The sequence below is a fragment of the Ovis aries genome, chromosome X (assembly GCF_016772045.2).
Source record: "Ovis aries strain OAR_USU_Benz2616 breed Rambouillet chromosome X, ARS-UI_Ramb_v3.0, whole genome shotgun sequence".
NCBI classification, from domain to species: Eukaryota; Metazoa; Chordata; class Mammalia; order Artiodactyla; family Bovidae; genus Ovis; species Ovis aries.
Window position 1 is genome coordinate 104,112,505 of NC_056080.1, and position 18,651 is coordinate 104,131,155.

Here is an 18,651-nt window from a genome sequence, read left to right on the forward strand (position 1 = left end):
TGTGTACGCGTGGCTCCTTGCCCTCAGCAACTCATTTTACAACTGTCGCCAAAAAGCCATGGTGGCCTCCTTGCCAGCGTGTTGGGAAAATAGATGGAGATTTAGTTACATTCGATGTCTCTGAAAATAAATCCTCTTTTTCCAGATGATTCCAAATTCTCAGAAGCTGTGCAGACCTTGCTCACCTGGATTGAGCGAGGAGAGGTGAACCGTCGCAGTGCCAACAACTTCTACTCCATGATCCAGTCGGCCAACAGCCACGTCCGTCGCCTGGTGAACGAGAAAGCTGCCCATGAGAAAGACATGGAGGAAGCAAAGGAGAAGTTCAAGCAGGCCCTTTCTGGAATTCTCATTCAATGTGAGTGGAAGTCATAGTTCTGCTGGAAGGATGAGAGGGCACTTCACTTAGTCATTACTCTCTCTAGACAGGAACCAGGCCTTCAGAGCCATCCTGTGTCAAGAAGCACCGCCCTCTTCAGCACTGCCTTGTGCTCGCCTTATACTGCCAAATGGCCAAGCTCCAGTTTCACAGGAATCATGTATGCACTTCCCATGTTCATTTTCTCTGGAGTATCTACTTCAGCTCCTTAGAAACACTGACACTTAGACAATAGGCCTGTGCTTTTACTTTCCTTGGTTCTCAAAGTCAGTTACAAGCAGCCTCAGGCTCCAGTGGAAAACTCAGAATTTCACTGCTAAAGTTAAGATGTAGCATCAGGATTTGTAAGCTTCTTAGCTTCAGATTTGCCTCATTATTATTGTGTAATATGCTTTTCAGGTACTCCATTTTAGGGATAAATTGTAATTATATTTTCTAAGGTAATTGAATAAAAGCCAAATTTGCTACTTCTACCTTTTATCTTTAGTTTCCTTTGACATTCCCTTTACTGATGTCAGTAGATCCTGGGAGGGCACGGGAAGCCACTGAAATAGCCATTTTCAAAAATTAGTACTACACCAAACCTATCTGAGGTCTCTTAAATGAGACAGGGCAGAAAAACTCTCAAATAATGGTTTTAGTTTTTAGTTGCCCATATTATAAAACTATGCACTCTTCTCTTTTGACTGAAAAACTGTATTCACATTAGGAATGAGGGTACGGTTTTATGACTTTGGTTTTAAACAATCATAGCCTAGTCTTCTCATATTTGACTTCCCATACTTGACTTACACATAAACAGGATTAAGGAGGAATTGTTTCATTTTTCATTTTTATTCTGAAAGTCATATGGTCATAGAATCTGGGAGGAGAAAGCATATGTTTTTTAAGACTTCAGAATAAATGGGAAAAGAGAGTAGCAAGCCTCATGGGAATATAAATCCTTAAATCATCAGTAAACATGCTACCAATAGGGCTGCAAAGAAAGAAATAACACCTCTGAATTTTCTTACTGTGAACACCCAGCCAGGCAGAGGATCTTGTCCTTCTCTTTTCCCAGAAAAATAGTCATGACTGTTTTCCCTCTCTTGAACCAATTGCAATAAAGCCCTGGAATATTTGTACACATTTCCTCATTTGACATTTTAAGCGACCCAGAAAAATACTTTGTAGGACTGCACTTACACGGTATTCTTGCATAATACTTGTATTTCTCCAGCCAACAAGCCTATCTAAGTAGACTTAAAATAGGTCCAATCCACTTTAGGTTTTGATCTGTTACTTCTGGTTAGACATACCTCACAATAGTAAGAGGATAGATTCCATTGAAATGAAGCATTCAGGCTCATTCTGAAGGGCTAGTTTATGAAAAAAAACCAATGGTCACAAGGAGCTGGTATAGTTCACTGCTTGCTGTCATGCTGTACTGGGTCAATAGCGCTAAACCACATTCACCATGACTTCTGCCTGAATGAAGACACACTGCCTATATTAAAGCTTTATTCACCATTTCACCCCAAATCTTCTAGAGTTCATTTTTTCTTTATGTATACTGATATCTTTGCCTTTGAATCCTCTTTAAACTCATGGTACCCCAACACACGTATCCTTTTTTTCTTTTTTAAGCACAACTCCAGTCAAGTAGTGTCGTCGGAGATGCACTGAGCTGATGCTTCTCTTATTTCTTTTCTCCTCTCTTTTGCCATCCCTGGGTGATACTCTGGCTGGTTCAACTGTTGATCTGACGCTGCAGTTGAGCAGATAGTAGCCGTCTACCATTCCGCCTCCAAACAAAAGGCTTGGGACCACTTCACAAAAGCCCAGCGTAAAAACATCAGCGTTTGGTGCAAACAAGCTGAGGTTAGTAACTTTTTACTCTGGTAGCCCCTCAGGGGGACAGTTTCTTTCTTTAACAAGTTATTGATTTGGAGTTTAGCTAGAATTAAATAGTGCCAAGCTCCCCCGGCCACAACAAGCCCCTAATGAAATACTGAGACAAGTTCTATAGCCTGTCGCTGTGTCCTGACCGCCTGCTGCCAAAAGGTAATAAATGTGCACGTGTTGTCTTGAATGCATTCTGCTGGATGGAAACCTTAGTAGTGAAAATGTAGCTGCGATAATTAAAAGTTTACTCCTCTAAGCTAGCTAGTCTTGGGTACAACAATAATTACTGACCTGTGTCTCTAGTGGTAGTGATATTAGGGCTGACTTACATTTATTAGAGCATCTTGACAATTAAAGCTAAAAGCTGCCTGGTGGTACATTGGAGCACTGAAATTTCTGAGCTTCTTTTATCAAACCTGCTCAGCCATCATTATAGGTGGCAGCTTTAAAGGTAACAGAGGACTCTGATTTCAAATTAAGATGGACACATACCTCTCTGCTTGTGCTCAAGTGACATTTTTAGTATAACACTAGAATGTATCTGATGGGATTAGGTTTTGATTCTAAATCCAAGATTAAAAACTGAGATGGGAGGTTTGTTTACACTGATATGCCTTTGGAATGTGACACAGGCCTCGAGTTCTTCTTTTGGCAATGGCACCCCACTCCAGTACTCTTGCCTGGAAAATCCAATGGATGGAGGAGCCTGGTGGGCTGCAGTCCATGGGGTAGCTAAGAGTCGGATACGACTGAGCGACTTCACTTTCACTTTTCACTTTCATGCATTGGAGAAGGAAATGGCAACCCACTCCAGTGTTCTTGCCTGGAGAATCCCAGGGACGGGAGAGCCTGGCGGGCTGCCGTCTATGGGGTCGCACAGAGTCGGACACGACTGAAGCGACTTAGCAGCAGCAGCAGCAGCAGTAGCTTCCTTACCCAGCCAGCCCTGATGCCTTCAATCTATGTATGCAGCAGCTTTTTCAGCTTCGTTTCTGAGTCCTGTTTGCCAGTCTAGTTGTAATCCCATTGTATCTATCAGTGTAGGTTGTCATATTCCTTAATATTTAAATAGCATTTGTAGGGAATTTACATATTATAAATAAATAATGGGCTTCCCTGGTGGCTCAACTGGTAAAGAATCCGCCTGCAATGCAGGAGACCTGGGTTCAATCCCTGGGTTGGGAAGATCCCCTGGAGAAGGGAAAGGCTACCCACTCCAGTATTCTGGCCTGGAGGATTCCATAGACTGTATAGTTTATGGTGTCACAAAGAGTCGGACCCGACTGAGTGACTTTCACTCACTCACTCACTCACTACATATTATAAAACACTTTCACACTGGTTATCTCACCTACATGAGCCTCCCAGTAAATGTGGTGCAGTGGAAAGAACCCGGGACTTGGAGCAGACGTGAATTCAAATCTCAACTCTGACTTATTATAGCTGTGTGATTTTCAGCAAGCTGGTCAGCCTTTCTTAGTCCCTATTTCTTCACCTGGATTCAATGAGATGAACTATATAGACGGTGTGAAAATGCAAATACTATATCAATGAGAAATAGTATTATTTCAATTGATCATTAACAACTCCATAAGGAATAATAAGTAAGTAGAGTGTCTGTGTTTTACATGTGAGAAAACTGAGACCTGGAAATGTTAAGTCATGTACACAAAATGACACAGCTCAGAAGTGGTCAGTCCAGGACTGGACATTGTTCACTCTGCACTCTGGTATAAACTGCCTGGTGGTCTTGAGCCGGTCATTTAGTCTTTGTGAACCTCAGTTTCCTAACCTATCAAATGAAGATAATGATCTATCTCTTCTGTCCTTCATGAAAATACATGTCATAGTCTGTGTGGCAACAATTTGAGAACTATGAATAGCATTTACAGGAAGATAAACCCACCCCTGTTCATGAACTGACAGTCTTTGAGCCATCAGTTCTGGCTCAGCCAAGAGATCAGGGAGTCACTGCAGAGAAATCCTTGATAATATCAACCCAGTAGAGGGTAGAGTCATACAAATCCAGAAAGTTTGTAATTGTTTAAAAAATGATAATTAGGGTCAAAAAAGGAAGTGATTGTCTTACTGTAGCACAAAGTGGTTTTAGAATGCTAGAGCTGCCTCATGTTGTGGAGCCCAACAAACAAAATTCAGCATTTCAATTCAAATGTGTACTGAGCACATTCTCTATCTCAGGTATTATGACGGGCAATGCAGAATGAGGTGGTCTTTGTCCTCAGTGAGCTAAAAAGTTTTTAAAAAGTGATCAAGGGGAGGGTTGGAGTTTAGCACCTAAATTTCAAGTAGCCAAAATCTTTAGTTGAAATAATTCAGAAAAATAAAAGTTGAGAGAAAAATGCTCAGTATGCCTTCCCATTGTAGAAAAGCCATACTAGTCTCTCTTGCCTTTCGAAACACATACCTGCGTATCCTTTTTAGGGGCTGGAACAGGCTGTCTGAAGTGCTCCGCCCATTACAGAAAACCCTACCCTATACACTATTTCCTTTTTCATAGGAGTGGTGCCTCTTGTTGGAGCACTGACTCACCTAGCCCACAACCCTTTTGTAAACAAATTTGCAAAAATGGTCTCCATTAATACTATTCATCAAGGCTCTCTGTAGTTATAGCAAGCCCACATATCTGATGGCTATATGCATGCATGTATGCGCAGTCTCTCAGTCATGTCTGACTCTTTGTGACCCCATGAACCATAGCCTGCCAGGCTCCTCTGTCCATGGAATTTTCCAGGCAAGAATATTGGAGTGGGTTGCCGTTTCCTTCTCCAGCGGATCTTCCTGACTAAGGGATTGAACCCTCATCTCTTATGTTTCCTGCATTGGCAGGCAGAATCTTTACCACTGAGCCACCTGGGAAGCCCCTGGTGGCCATATGCTTGAGTTTAGTTACCTCCTCAATAAACTTAGCTATGCTAGTGAGCTGGCCATTTCTCTGCAGCTGTGGAGAGCTGAGTTACACACCCTGTCACCTAGTATTGCAGCAGAGCTTGCTTGACACAGTGATAAGGACATGGCCAGCATGATTTACTACATGTTTGGTGATGTGCCTTGTGGACTTTGTAAAAACCTAGGAAAATGCTTCCTGCCTGTTGGATTGGACTAAATTAAGGTCTACCTTGAATACTGCAATCTTTATAAGTAAAACTACTGACAGTGGAACATAGCTCATGGCCTTGCTCTAGCATGGTATTCCCTAAACGTAAAAGATTTCTTCTGCTTTATATTGGTGCCTTTTTAAATCATGGCATTAAATTTGTTTTCACCTCTGTGTACTTTCACTTGATGACAGGCAACACTGAGGACTAGAAGGCGGTATCCTATAGAAAGTGACAGAACTGTCCTCTTAAATCGGGGCTGCCTCTTAGAACCCCACAGAGAATCAGAGCATCTCAGTGACTTAATCAACTAAACTGGCTTTTTCTTGATGTAGGCATCAAAGCTACAACTCCTAAGCTAGGGGTTTCATCAAGGTAGAAGAGTCTGACACTGAACCTTTTCTACCAGTTGCCTTGGGGAATAAACCAGCTGGTGACCTCCTCATGTCACAGAGTACCTGTTCTTTGTCTCATTATCATCCTCCTTACAGCAGCCAACACTGTCTCTGGTGAGAGAAGGTACAGAGTAAGAAGAAAAAGTCCCCACTTTCAGGGAGCTAAGGGCACTCTCTCTGGCAGCATCTACCAGGCAGACTAGTTTGATAATGAGTCTTTTTCATTGGTTTACTTTCCTGATTTATGTGTGTGAGGCTTATGCTGATATAATTTGAAAGGATAATAAAAAAGAGAAGGCTGAAGTCCCTCCCCTTAATAAGAGTTAGCATCTTCAGTGACTTTACTGACAGTTCTGAGTGTTATGGGAACCCTTTTTCTATGAAATCATTGAAAACCTGTGTATTTCTCTTACTGAGATCTTGGCCTACATTTCAAGTTAGGTGGTATTAATATATAAGAATCTAGAGCCATAGTGGTAGGTACTGGAAGATACTCCCTTGCATTGTCCCTGATGTGAGATTTTATATCATTGGACCAGAGAAAAGGGACATGGTGATTACATACTATTAATAGCATGCTCGTGAAGTGAAATACTGTGATTGCTAAAATCATTCCAAACTCTGAAGACCTGGCTGCAGATAAATGTTCAAGTCATCTGCATACCCTCATTTTAGGACCCATTTGCACTAACACTAGCTTTTGCTTTCAGCCATCAAACCACATACCAACAAAATTTGGATCAACCAAATTTGTATTTCCATTATGTAGCATACAATAGACATTGATTAAGTGCCTGTGTTTGTGCTTTGGTTGATTGGCTTGAACGATATCTCAGAATCAAATTTCTACATATGCATAGGAGTTATCTCCCTCTCATCTGCCCTTTTGCCACTACTGTTAATGTTCAAAGTCTGGGTAAGTACAATTTTGTAATGCAACTCATAAGGAACTTTGCTTTTCTTATAGTTACATTCCTGTCAAAAAACATGAGTAAGATGAATTTAAGTCCACATAAATTTCTTGGAAACTATATAGTTAGATAATTAATGTTCAATGATTTATGATTTGCCTACTTTATGATAAATCAAAAATGTCAGCTGGAACCGAGATGATTCTTTTCATGCATTTTCCTCTGTCTAGGATTTTTGTTTTATTCTATGTTGAAAATGCTTTGTCCTTCATTGTGGAACAGTATGTGAATATCTAAGCTTCACAAAAAGTTACCACATGGAGAAGGAAATGGCAACCCACTCCAGGATCCTTGCCTGGAAAATTCCATGGACAGAGGAGCCTGGTCGGCTACAGTCCATGGGGTCACAAAGAGTTGGCCACAGTTGAGCGACTGAGCACAGAATAGACTCAAAGGCATCATAATGCATTTTGAAAAGCCACTAACAGTTCACTGTTTAAATAAAAATATCGCAGGTCTACTATGGGCAACAAAGTGTCACTGTTTAAATAATATCGCAGGTCTACTATGGGCAACAAAGTGGTGTAAAAACCTTAGGAGGGCTGTCTTACCTTTTTTGATGTACTCGATCAGTGACGTGACCCAGTCAATTTCAGGTAGAGATTTACAAATGAAAATTTCTGGAAAATGTTTTTGCATGCCATTGCCACTCATTTTGCTTCCCTGGTGGCTCAGATGGTAAAGAATCTGCCTGCAATGCAGGAGACCTGGGTTTGATACCCTGGGTAGGGAAGATCCCCTGGAGAAGGGAATGGCGAACCACTCCAATATTCTTGCCTGGAGAATTCCAGGGACAGAGGAGCCTGGTGGGCTACAGTGCATGGTGTCGCAAAGAGCTGGGCGTGACTGAGCAACTTTCACTCACTAGAGAAAGTGTAAATTCCTTGGATTGGCCACTCATTTGGCTTCAGTGATTCAACAGTCAGGATGGGAAAAGGGGCAGATCTAAGAGGCAGCTATTTCTCTTGCTGCCTACACTTCAGGGACTCAAAGTCCTCCTGCTGCCTGCTCCTGTGTCCACACTAGGTAGAGTGCCTTCCTTAGGTAAATGCCACCTTTCAGTTCTTCACTCTGAAGGTATTCGTTAGGGCTTGATTCCAAAAGTAGAGCTTTTTTGATCTATCACAGAATATAGAAAATAGGCATCTTAGCTATCAAGTGCTTTAATGGTAGGGTTTTCAAAGTGTTAAAATCTCATTTACTTTACTTACAGGTGGTGTCATTTACTGAATGCCATCCCTATGTTTACTGTCATCTGGTGCCCTATAACTGCTATTGTTCTCTTTGCTTATTTATATTTATAGAAAAGTAATGATATGGGCCTTAGTTTCTATGTAGCTAAGAAGGATTGGCTAGTGGTTAGAGGGTGCTACGCTTTGCCACTTTGCCTGTCTGGCTGAATATCTATCTGAGAGCAAGCTTCTCCTTAATTTTTCTTCCCCTTTCATTATCAGCCAAAGGAACTAGTAATTCTTGTTTTTGAAGTATTTTGAGGCATTGAGGTAAAATTTGCCCTTAGGTCCATTATTTTTCTAGGGATTTTTTGAAGCTGGGAAAGTTCTCTAGATAAGCTGTATCACTTAGCTATTGAACAGTTTATACTTCTAAGAAGAGATTACACTTTCTTGCCCAGCTGTAAGCAGAAAAGATGCTTTGCAGATGCTGAGCAGCTGCAGGGCATGTTTTAGCTATCAGATCTTCCAGCCCTGGGACATTGCCCTAGAAAGAGTACAATTTACTCTTCAGAGAAGCACAATAACTTCCCCAGAGTTAGACAACATGTCTGTGAATTGAAAGTTAGTCTCTGCTTATACCCTCTGACAGTCTACATTTTTGTTAGGCACCTAGGAGAGCCACGACTTTTCCTGATGAAGTAAGTTGTACAATATTCGAATTTGCCAGTGTCAAACCTCATTGTGATCACCTTTCCAGTAACAGCTCTTTGATAACTGAAATCCAGACTCCTGAGATAGAATGAATTCTTAGAAATGAGCAATTTCGTTAACTGTTCTCTGTGCAATGAGTTTGAATAAGACATAGTAAATCTCTCTCTTGACACAGTCCTCTAAAGTTCATTTTTTCTCAAGCAAGTCATTATTTTCTTCTATTTTAGGTAATGCCCCTGCAGCACATGGAGGATCCTATGTTAGTATTTCTATTTTTTTCTGTTTTTCCCCATTACCTCTTAGCTATCAGTGATAATACTGAATAGCTCACTTTTTAATAGGTTCTTTTATTTATATTTAGTGTAAACTTACCTTGATATAGAAATTTTTTCCTGATAAAAGGAATGAAAAGGGAGAAAGGAGAATATTAGTTGAAGTAGTGATTAACTGTAGCATTAATTATTAAGAAATCCATTTGAAATATTTATAATCTCCCTAAATGGAGGCAATTTTCACCAGACAGCTTTGGACATTTCCTGTATTATGGCCCAATTAGGGCTAACCTAGGCAAAGATTTCTCAGCTCAGTGTGGAGGAGCCCCTGACAGGCATCAAGTGGCCTCTAAATGATTGCAAGCTGTTCAAAAATAGAGTTCTCATACATGAATTTTTTGAAAAAGTGACTTTTCCAATATTATCTCAATCATTTCCATTGTTCTTCATACCAGATCTGTTTATATCCAGTAACACATCCCTTCAGCCTGAAGAACTTTCTTCAACTTTTCTTCTAGTGCAAGTCTTTGGGTGACATATACATTTATATTTGTCTGAAAATATATTAAATGTCATCTCTATTCTTGAAAGAATCTTTCTCTGAATGTAGAATTCTGAATAAATAGATATTTTTTATTTCTTCCTGCGCTTTGCACTTTTAAGACTTGTTTCCCTAACTTCTGGCTTTTACTGTTTCTGAAAGAAAGTTCTTGCTGGTATGTCAATTAATTAAGGGTTTTACCTGCTGATCATGAATATTTTGCTTTTAAGTCTTTGGATTCTCTTATATTCTTTTAAAGATTGTTGATTTTGTTTTAGTGGTCAGTTTACTTCATTGAACATAAGCTAGAAATTGTCTCTCTTTGATGGCAACTCAAATCTCAGCTGAGTTTTTCACCTAGGCTGTGTAGTTTGGAATCTGCTCTGTGCTTTCATGGTTCAGGGATCATGAAGAATTTGGACAGTTTTTATACACAGAATTTGGATTCCTCTCTCTTTGGCTGACTACTTTCTGGGATCCCCTCCTCACTTTCCAGTGGCTGTCCAGTGGTGCCCTGAACTCTCTCTATTTCTTTAGGATATAAAGCCCGTGGATATTCTATTTAAAAGTTAGCCATGCTGTGAGGTTCTAGCTGTAGTCTGCTCTCAAAATAGAAGTCCCTTTAAAACTGGAAGACCCACATGCTTCTTCCAAGAGTCAACTCTTCTTCAGAACGTACCTGCTTTTGTTCATCCTCTAATGCCATCAAGTAGTTAGGGAATTGGTTTGGTTTTTTGTTGTTGTTATTATCCAGGGAAGGGTTGATCTGGTAGGAGTTCAGTCCTAACAGCTCATTTGTCACTCTAAACTACTAAACCTGCAAATGTTTTATTAAAAGTTGTGTTGAGTAAGACTATAAGGGGAGAGGAAAGAGGATGGAAGGCAGTGAAATCAAAGGATTTGACATGGGAAGGTGAACATGGCAGAACCTTAAGGGAAAGTCCAGAAATCCATGTGAGTTAGAGATGGAAGGTGTTTTGTGGTCAACAGTTCTGTCTAAAATGGGAGGGATTCAAGAATCGTCAGCTGCTAGAGCTCTGGTTATAGAAGGAGAGCCTATGCAGGGCAGAGTGCACAAAGTTTGCTTTGTCTATTGAGACTGTCCTCAGCCTCAACATGCCCCTTTGCCTCTGCCTTAAGACCACTCCAAAGTTTTGTTACCCATTTAAAAAGACCCTGCTTTCCCTTGTCCTTAATTCTGTTTATTTCCTCAACATTTTCAAGACTTTCCCACCTAAAAAGCATGCCTTTTAACCTTAGGAAATTCGCAACATACATAATGATGAATTAATGGGAATCAGGCGAGAAGAAGAAATGGAGATGTCTGATGATGAAATCGAAGAAACAACAGAAAGAAAAGAAACTGAAGAATCAGGTAAAGAAAATCCTGCTTTGCTTTATGTAACTAACACCTACTGAGAGGGACGATGCTTAAAACCATTAACCGCTGGGAAGGCATAGGCACAAACCCATCAGACTGGAGCCAGCTAAAAACAATCTGTGAGGCCACGTAAGTACACACTGGCTGAATGTCAACTATGTGGCTACAGGACTTTTTATAGTCTTAATTTACTCCCATTTTCCATCATTAAAAGTAGACTTTTTATCCTAGGAGCACTGGATATTTAGGAATCTTTGTTCTATATTTGACCTTGATTTATATGTTCTACAGTAGAAACCAGAAAATGGTTTATGTATAAATAGCCGAACTTTTAGGAAAAATAACTAGATATCTATATCACTTATACTTTACACCAAAATTAATAACAAGTGGATTGAAGATTCAAATGACAAAATCTATATGTAGCAAAAGAGATTTTGGAAAATGTAGGAGTTGGTTATATAATTTGGGTTGAAGATCTCCAAAGATAGAAATCATAAAATATATTTTTGATAAATGTATCTGCATAAAAGTTAAATATTTCTGTTTAAAAATCACAGAGTTAAAGAAACAATCTACAAACTAAGCAGAAATATCTACAATATATGAGTCTGCCTATCCACTGCTTTCCATTGTGGTTACTTTGAGGCTTATCAGGAACCAAACAAGGGTCTACAAACAGCTGTCTGGGTAAAGGTTTTTGCTGTTACCTAACCTAGTCAGGCCCTCACTGCAAGGTGATGGCCGTGGGATAAGTCCCCAGAGGAACTCAAGTGGCAAACCTGGTGAACAGTATAGCAAGAGCACCCTTCAATTCCATAACAAACCGTCTTGGAAAGGGGATTGCTATGAGAGAAACGAAAATCTCAGCTATAAGACCAGCGTCTTCAGGTAAACCATTCTAGATAATCTTAGCAGTCCATAGGCACATCAGACAGGACACTGGACTAAAGTTAGAACACAGGGAGTTCTAACCCCAGCTCTGCCTTTCTTGACCTAGGAAGGCCTTCTTCCTCAGTGAGCCTCAGCTTCCATGTTTATAAGAAATACATTATAAAAAACATCTTAATATAGATTTTGTAATGGTTAAGTGAATTCCTTCATTCCTTTATTAGCCATTACATTCCAAGAACTGTGCTAGACATTGGGGATATGGTAGTATACCGCCCCTACTGTGTGTATGTCTGTGTGTCTGTGTGAGAGACAGAAAACAGATAGATTACAATGCAAATTAGAATTTATTGGTGTTTGCATATTGAAGTGAGCAGCTTTAGCCACTTGCCCTAACCCAGAATCTTCACTCGTAAGGAAAAGAAAAACCACCATTCAGACTGTTTTTAAAGCATTCATTAGCTGTTGTATCTGAATCTCCTTTATTTTTGCCATATGTTAGATCCCTAACATATAAGTGTCCATATATATCAAATAAACCCTTCACAATCAGTGGATAAGTAACATTTTCAGAACAGGGAACTAATAACTGCAAACACATACTATAAACTTATAGCCAGAATAAACCAAAAAAATGTAATAATAATTGAACTACTCAAATGATCTAAGTGTTTAACTGAGATATTTTATAGCTGATTAATCTTTGACTTGTAGGATTGCCTCCACCTCAATGTGTGCAGTATTGTATACAGTGTTAATCCACTGTTACCCTGAAATGAATGCAGCGATAAGTTTGAGCATCCACTTGATAAATTGCTGAGTTTGAGGAGTTATTTGGAGAGGAGAGGGGTATATGGGAGATTCAGATTGAATGTACTTACTAGGGTTATATAATTGCATTTTGCTCTGTATCTCTTTTGAGTTAAAAGCTGTATTGGCTACTGCACAGAATCTTATTCGTTTAGAGACTGGAAACTCCCTGACAGATCATCTTATAGCTATTTTCCTTCCTGTTCCACATGCCAGGATGCTGCTTTGTCAAATAAAGCTATCTACAATAGACTTAATGGAGCTTACCAAATAGCTTTTCTCCCAGAAGGTTTCAATTCATTTTAATTCAAGGACTTTTGTGCATTTTTCTTCCCCTCGATCGTACCTAATTTTGTTATCACATGTCTATAGTACTCAACTGCAGAAATCCTGCTCAGTATGAGCCAATGAGCAGGGCCTCCATTTTTATCTCAATCAGCTGTATGTTTTAGTTATTGCTTGGCTCCAATTAAAAGCTTAAACAACTAGATCTCAAAGGCTTTTTTCCCCTCCCTCTCCATGCTACCAAACTTGAATTTCAGGAGCCTATAGCATGCTTTTAGTTACATTTATTTCCCAATGAAAGTATGCGTCAAAGCTAGCAGTCTGTCACCTTTACTTGAAGTGCCACGAAATTTCTATTCTGTGAGATTCTTTATGCTAGCTAACCTCTATTTGTGATTCAGAACTGGAAATACTCTTGCCACGGAAGAAAGGACTGCTGTGCTCAGAGCAATGTGTTGAAGAGGGAGAATCACATCAAAGCAAATCATGATAGTGTGAAACTATTTCATTCTATTGTTAGCCATGATGGAAAGTACATATACTCAGTAAACATAATAGCTATTCCCTTTCGGTATGTATCTTCTGCTTTCTTGACTTAAACTGGTGGTTTTCAGATTTGGTGTGTGTGTGTATATATATATATATATATATATATATATATATATATATATATATATATATTTATATTTTTGTGTGTGTATACACACATACATATATAAATCATTGGGCTACCTTTTAAAATTCAGACTTCTGGGCTGCAGAGTCTGATTCAATAGGTCTGTAATAGAGTTTGGGAATCTAAATTTTATCAAGCATCCTGAGTGATTTCTATGATCATGGTCCAGGAAGTTCATTCAGAAAACATAGACTTAGACTAATTCTCCATTGTTCTAGCCAAAGTTTTCTCTTCAGTTGATATCCAATCTCCTTCCTTTTCTCCTCCTATATCCCATTATTCTCACTTTAGGAGTTGATCAATTAGTTAACAAGCATTATGTCATAAAACCTGATAGGTATAAAGATGTAATATATGTAAATACACATAAAATGTAAGAAATACCACTTGGTGCTGACCTGGAAGATACTGATTAGAATGCAGCAAGGGCAAGAGATATTAGTGTGGGCCAGATTAGTCACCATCAGTGAAAATTGATTAAGGCCTTGAAAGTGAACAAGTTTGGATGAAAGGCAAAAAAAGTAAGAAAGCATCTTGATGCAGAGAGGGAAAAGGCAAAGGAGTAGAGCTTAAAGAGGGAAATAAAGATGATGTGTAATAAGGGTATAAAAGATTGAGTGGGCAAGATAGGTCTAAACCATGGGGGACCATGAATGCCAAGCTTAGTATAGTAGGCAATATGTCACTATAAGCATGTCTCTCAATCATGGCATTTGTATGATAAAACCAACATGAATTATATATTTTAGGAGATAATTTTGGATTGAGAAAGATAAACCAGAGACTTTTATAGGAATTGAGATATAAAATGATAAAAATTGGGAATAGTGAAGGCAACAGGAACTGAGAAAATGGTAGAAGAAAAAAATATAACAGAGAGTATGAGATTAAAGATGCCAAGAGTCATTTGGGGGGAAATAAACTAAAATCTTGGGTGCCAGATTGGATGTAGATGATGAAGAAAGGAAAGAACTCAGGGTGAGCCTAGGTTTTCTAACCTGAGAGAATAGAAGGTTGGTGACTGTATTAGTTCGCTAGAGCTGCTATAACAAGTACCACAAACCAAGTGGCTTAAACAACAGAAATTTATTGTCTCACATTTCTGGAGCCTAGAAATCTGAGATAAAGGCTCTAGCAGGGATGATTTCTTCTGAGACCTCTGAGAAAAATCTGTTCCATACTTCTCCAGCTTCTGATGGTTTGCTGGCCATCTTCAGTATTCCTTGGCTTGAAGATTCATCAGCTCAATCTCTTCCTGTTCACATGGTATTTCCCCTGTGTACATGTCTGTCTCTGTGCCCAAATTTCCTCTTTCCATAAAGACACCAGTCATATAAATCTATAAGCCTGACCTAATGACCTCATTTTAACTTGATTACTTCTGTAAAGATCCTGTTTCCAAATAAGGTCACATTCTGAGGGCTGCAACATATCTTTTTTAGGAGAACAGATTCAATGCATAACAGCAGAACCAATAGAAATGGACTGATGGATGGGACTTCTTTGCAGAATATAATGAGATCAGCTTCAGATAGTAGGTTGTTGCCATGCTGTGCTCAGTCGCTAAGTCTTGTCCAATCCTTTTGTGACCCCACAGACTGTAGCCCACCAAGCTCCTCTGTCCATGGGATTTTTCAGGCAAGAATACTGAAGTGGGTTTCCATGCCCTCTTCTAGGAGATCTTCCCAACCCAGGGATCTAACCCACGTCTCTTATGTCTCCTGCATTGCAGGTGGATTCTTTACTGCTGAGCCAGTACATCTTTGCAACCCCATGGACTGCAGCACAGCTGGCTTCCCTGTCCTTCACCATCTCCCAGAGTTTGCTCAAACTCATGTCCATTGAGTTGGTGATTCCGTTCAATCATCTCATACTCTGTCACCCCCTTCTCCTCCCACCTTCAATCTTTCCCAGCATCAGGGTCTTTTCCAATGAGTCAGTTCTTTGCATCAGGTGGCCAAAGTACTAGAGCTTCAGCATCAGTTCCCCATGAACTATAGCCTGCCAGGTTCCTCTGTCTATGGAATTCTCCAGGCAAGAAGATTGGAGTGGGTTGCCATTCCCTTCTCCAGAGGTTCTTCCCGACCCAGGGATTGAACCCGAGTTTCCTGCATTTCAGGCAGATTTTTTACTGTCTGAGCCACCAGGGAAGCCCAGGAGGTAGTTAGAAGATAAATATAAATGATTTGTATACAAATCAGGGTTGAAGAAAGTAGAAGGAAGAGAAGATAGTATTGATAGTACAAAGGTGTTGGCTGAAGTCTGGAGGATATAAATAAATGAATGTGAAAGACAAGTGAGAAAGAAGAGCAAAGGACTGAATACAGAACTTCGAGAACTACCCACAGCAAGGAAGAAGGAAAGGAAGAGGAGTTTGCAGAAGACTTAGAAAAAGAACAGTCTGAGAAGCTGGAAGAAAACTAGAAAAGCTTTGGATTATAGAAGCCACAAGAAGAATTTATAGAAGTAGGGAGTAAATAACATTAGCAGATGTTATGAAGAAGAAAGGGTAACACTGTTGAGCAAGAGCTATTTTAGTAGAGTGATAGAGGTAAGGGCCAGAACATATGACAAATAAGGAGAGAAAGTAGACAAAGACCACAGGTCCCAAAGTTGGTGATGGTGGTGGTGTAGTCACTAAGTTATGTCCGACTCTTGTGACCCCGTGGACTATAGCCCACCAGGCACTTCTGTCCATGAGATTCTGAAGGCAAGAATATTGGAGTGGGTTACCATGCGCTCCTCTAGGGGATCTTCCTGACCCAGGGATTGAATCCAGGTCTCCTGCTTTGCAGGCAGATTCTTCACAACTGTGTCACCAGGAAAGCCCACGAAGTTGGGTATTGAGCAAAAGCAAATACAGGCTTTTTAAATGGGAACTATAAGTGATGACAAAGTTAAAGTTAAGTTGTTGTTTGTCATTCAGGAGAAGAGAAGGAGGCCATGGAGAGTGTGAGGTTGAAGATGCTTGTGAATGAAAGAGTACTTATGGATAATTATGGAAGTGAAATCCTAGAGAAGAGTAATGTGAAGTGATCTGAATTCAAATGAAGTTTGCTTTAGAGAGGGGAGAACCCTCTTCCTCTAAGATAAGAGAAATGAAGCTAAAAGTATATATGCAGCCCATATAACAAGAGATTGGTCATCTGTGGATAAGAGAAATGACTTGGAACAGAGACCATGAGGAGAGAGGAGCAGATCTGTAATAAATACTCTGAGCAGTATGGAAGGAAGAAATCAGTGAGAGATGAGCGATCCATCAGCAAGGGCCAGCATGAGTCTCTATGGACTAGAACTGCCCAGCTCTGCAACTTCGCATAAAAGTCCTCTGCAGCTCAGGATGACTAGCAGAGCAAGTTGAGTCAAGTGACCATGAGTTAGGAATTGGCATGGTAAACCTGATCAAAGGTTTTCAGGTACGTGAAGGAATAAGAATTCCTGAGGAGTATGCAGCAGAAAGCAAAGAGTAGACTGGGTGAAGTTGGCCACTCCAGGGCATAAAGATCCCAGCAAGGAAAAAGATCAGAGTCTCAGGGTGATGAGGGACTGTGACATAACTGATGGATGAACACACTGTGTTTAAGAGGGGAGTGTAGAGATCTCAGAGGAGAAACAGTGAAATCCCAAGTGTGTCCATGCTGGCAAAAGTCTGACTGAAGTACTGACCTGCAGAGAAAAAAAAAAAGCAAGGCTTTTTGAAGTCAAGGGACTCACTTGAGATTTTGTCTGAACTGGCCTTCATGGGTCGTGCTCATATCTCCCACTTTTTCTTCCCACTCTTTGTTTTGCTTTTTTCTCTTTGTGAATCACTCCAGCTCGAGCTTCTTTTTGAACCTTAAGAGGAGTGTTGCTCATTTTTCCTTCTGTATTTTGGTAACACTTTTTAGCATCTCTCTTCTAAAATATGGTAACATTTTTAGCGTCTCCTTTTTTATGATTTTTTATTAGAGTATAGTTGCTTTCCAATGTTGTGTTGGTTTCTGCTGTACAACAAAGTGAATCAGTTATGCATATACATATATCCCCTCCCTCTTGAGCCTCGAGCCTCCCTCTGACCCCCACTCCCATCTTACCCTTCTAGGTCATCACTTGTAATGCAGCTTTGTAAGGGTGGCTGACTCTCTAAATTTACTTCCATTAATTTTTGTTTGTTTGTGCTTTTTGTACCATTGAAGAAACCTAGGTATAATTTTTTTCATACCTAAAAGCACAAAGTCCTTTCAGATCTTTTGTTGTAGAAAAACATGTCTGTGATTTTGCTCCAAGTGGCTCCTCTAAAAGGAGGCATTCACAGCTGCCTTCATACTTTCATATCTGCCGTGATGAACTGGCAGCCTTCAGATCTGAAGAGCAATCCCCATAAAGAGAAATTTTTTCCTATATAGGAAATCGTCAAAAAGGAGAAGCTGGGAACTAATGATGGCAGGAAAAGAATAAATTCACTGTACTATACTCTTTAGTATTAGGACTGATGGATTCACCTACTCAAACATATTATTAAAAGGGAATATTGAACTTTTCAATGTTCTGGCAATGTACAAAGAACACCAACTTCAGAAATAGGCCCAATTAATACTAAGTCTGTGAAAGTAAAGGCTTGGTGTCCTCATTAAAATGACAAAAACCTTCACTTTAAAGAGTGGGAAATATATTTTGTAAGTGAGGGCCCCCATTTTCTTTTGCTTAGTGACAGGTCCAAACTGAAGAGATTATTATCTGCTCCCGCTTAGCTGCAACAGTCCATCTCTGCTTGTCAGGATGCCCTTTCTCCCAGAGGGGGAAAGCAGTCTTGCCTCCTCATTTTCTCAGAGGGAAAATATTTTCATATTTCAACTGGAGAAGATGCCTCTAACCATTCTCCTAGACCTCTGTCCTCTTCTCTGCCATGTTTCTCTACATGACTTGTAGGACATGAGCACAATTACTGGCCTGCAGTACAAGAAGAAACAAAAAGAGAAAGATGAAATATCACTATTTTGTATTGAGCTGTGTGGCTTGCCAGTGGACAGACATGCATACCGAAGCAGAAATACCTCACTGTCCATCTGAAGCAGCCACTGGATTTGCAGAGTAACCTCTGTGCTGTTCAGCCTTACTCCAGTTCAAGATGCTATCACTGGTACTGACCCAGCGAAGCAAATCAAATATTTCTTCCCCTGTTTGG

The 18,651-nt window shown here is 40.0% G+C and overlaps 1 protein-coding gene across 16 annotated transcripts in view; it reads left to right on the forward strand.

Annotated features, from left to right (window-relative positions):
- The window catches only part of ENOX2 (ecto-NOX disulfide-thiol exchanger 2), a 295,896-nt gene that overhangs the window by 253,787 nt on the left and 23,458 nt on the right, over positions 1-18,651 (forward strand). For all 16 annotated transcript variants that reach the window (XM_012107452.4, XM_060407628.1, XM_012107450.5 and 13 more), the window contains 3 exons: positions 146-358; positions 2,133-2,239; positions 10,705-10,819. In XM_012107452.4, the coding sequence (XP_011962842.1) occupies positions 146-358; positions 2,133-2,239; positions 10,705-10,819 (435 nt within the window). The remainder of the gene's footprint in view (positions 1-145; positions 359-2,132; positions 2,240-10,704; positions 10,820-18,651) is intronic.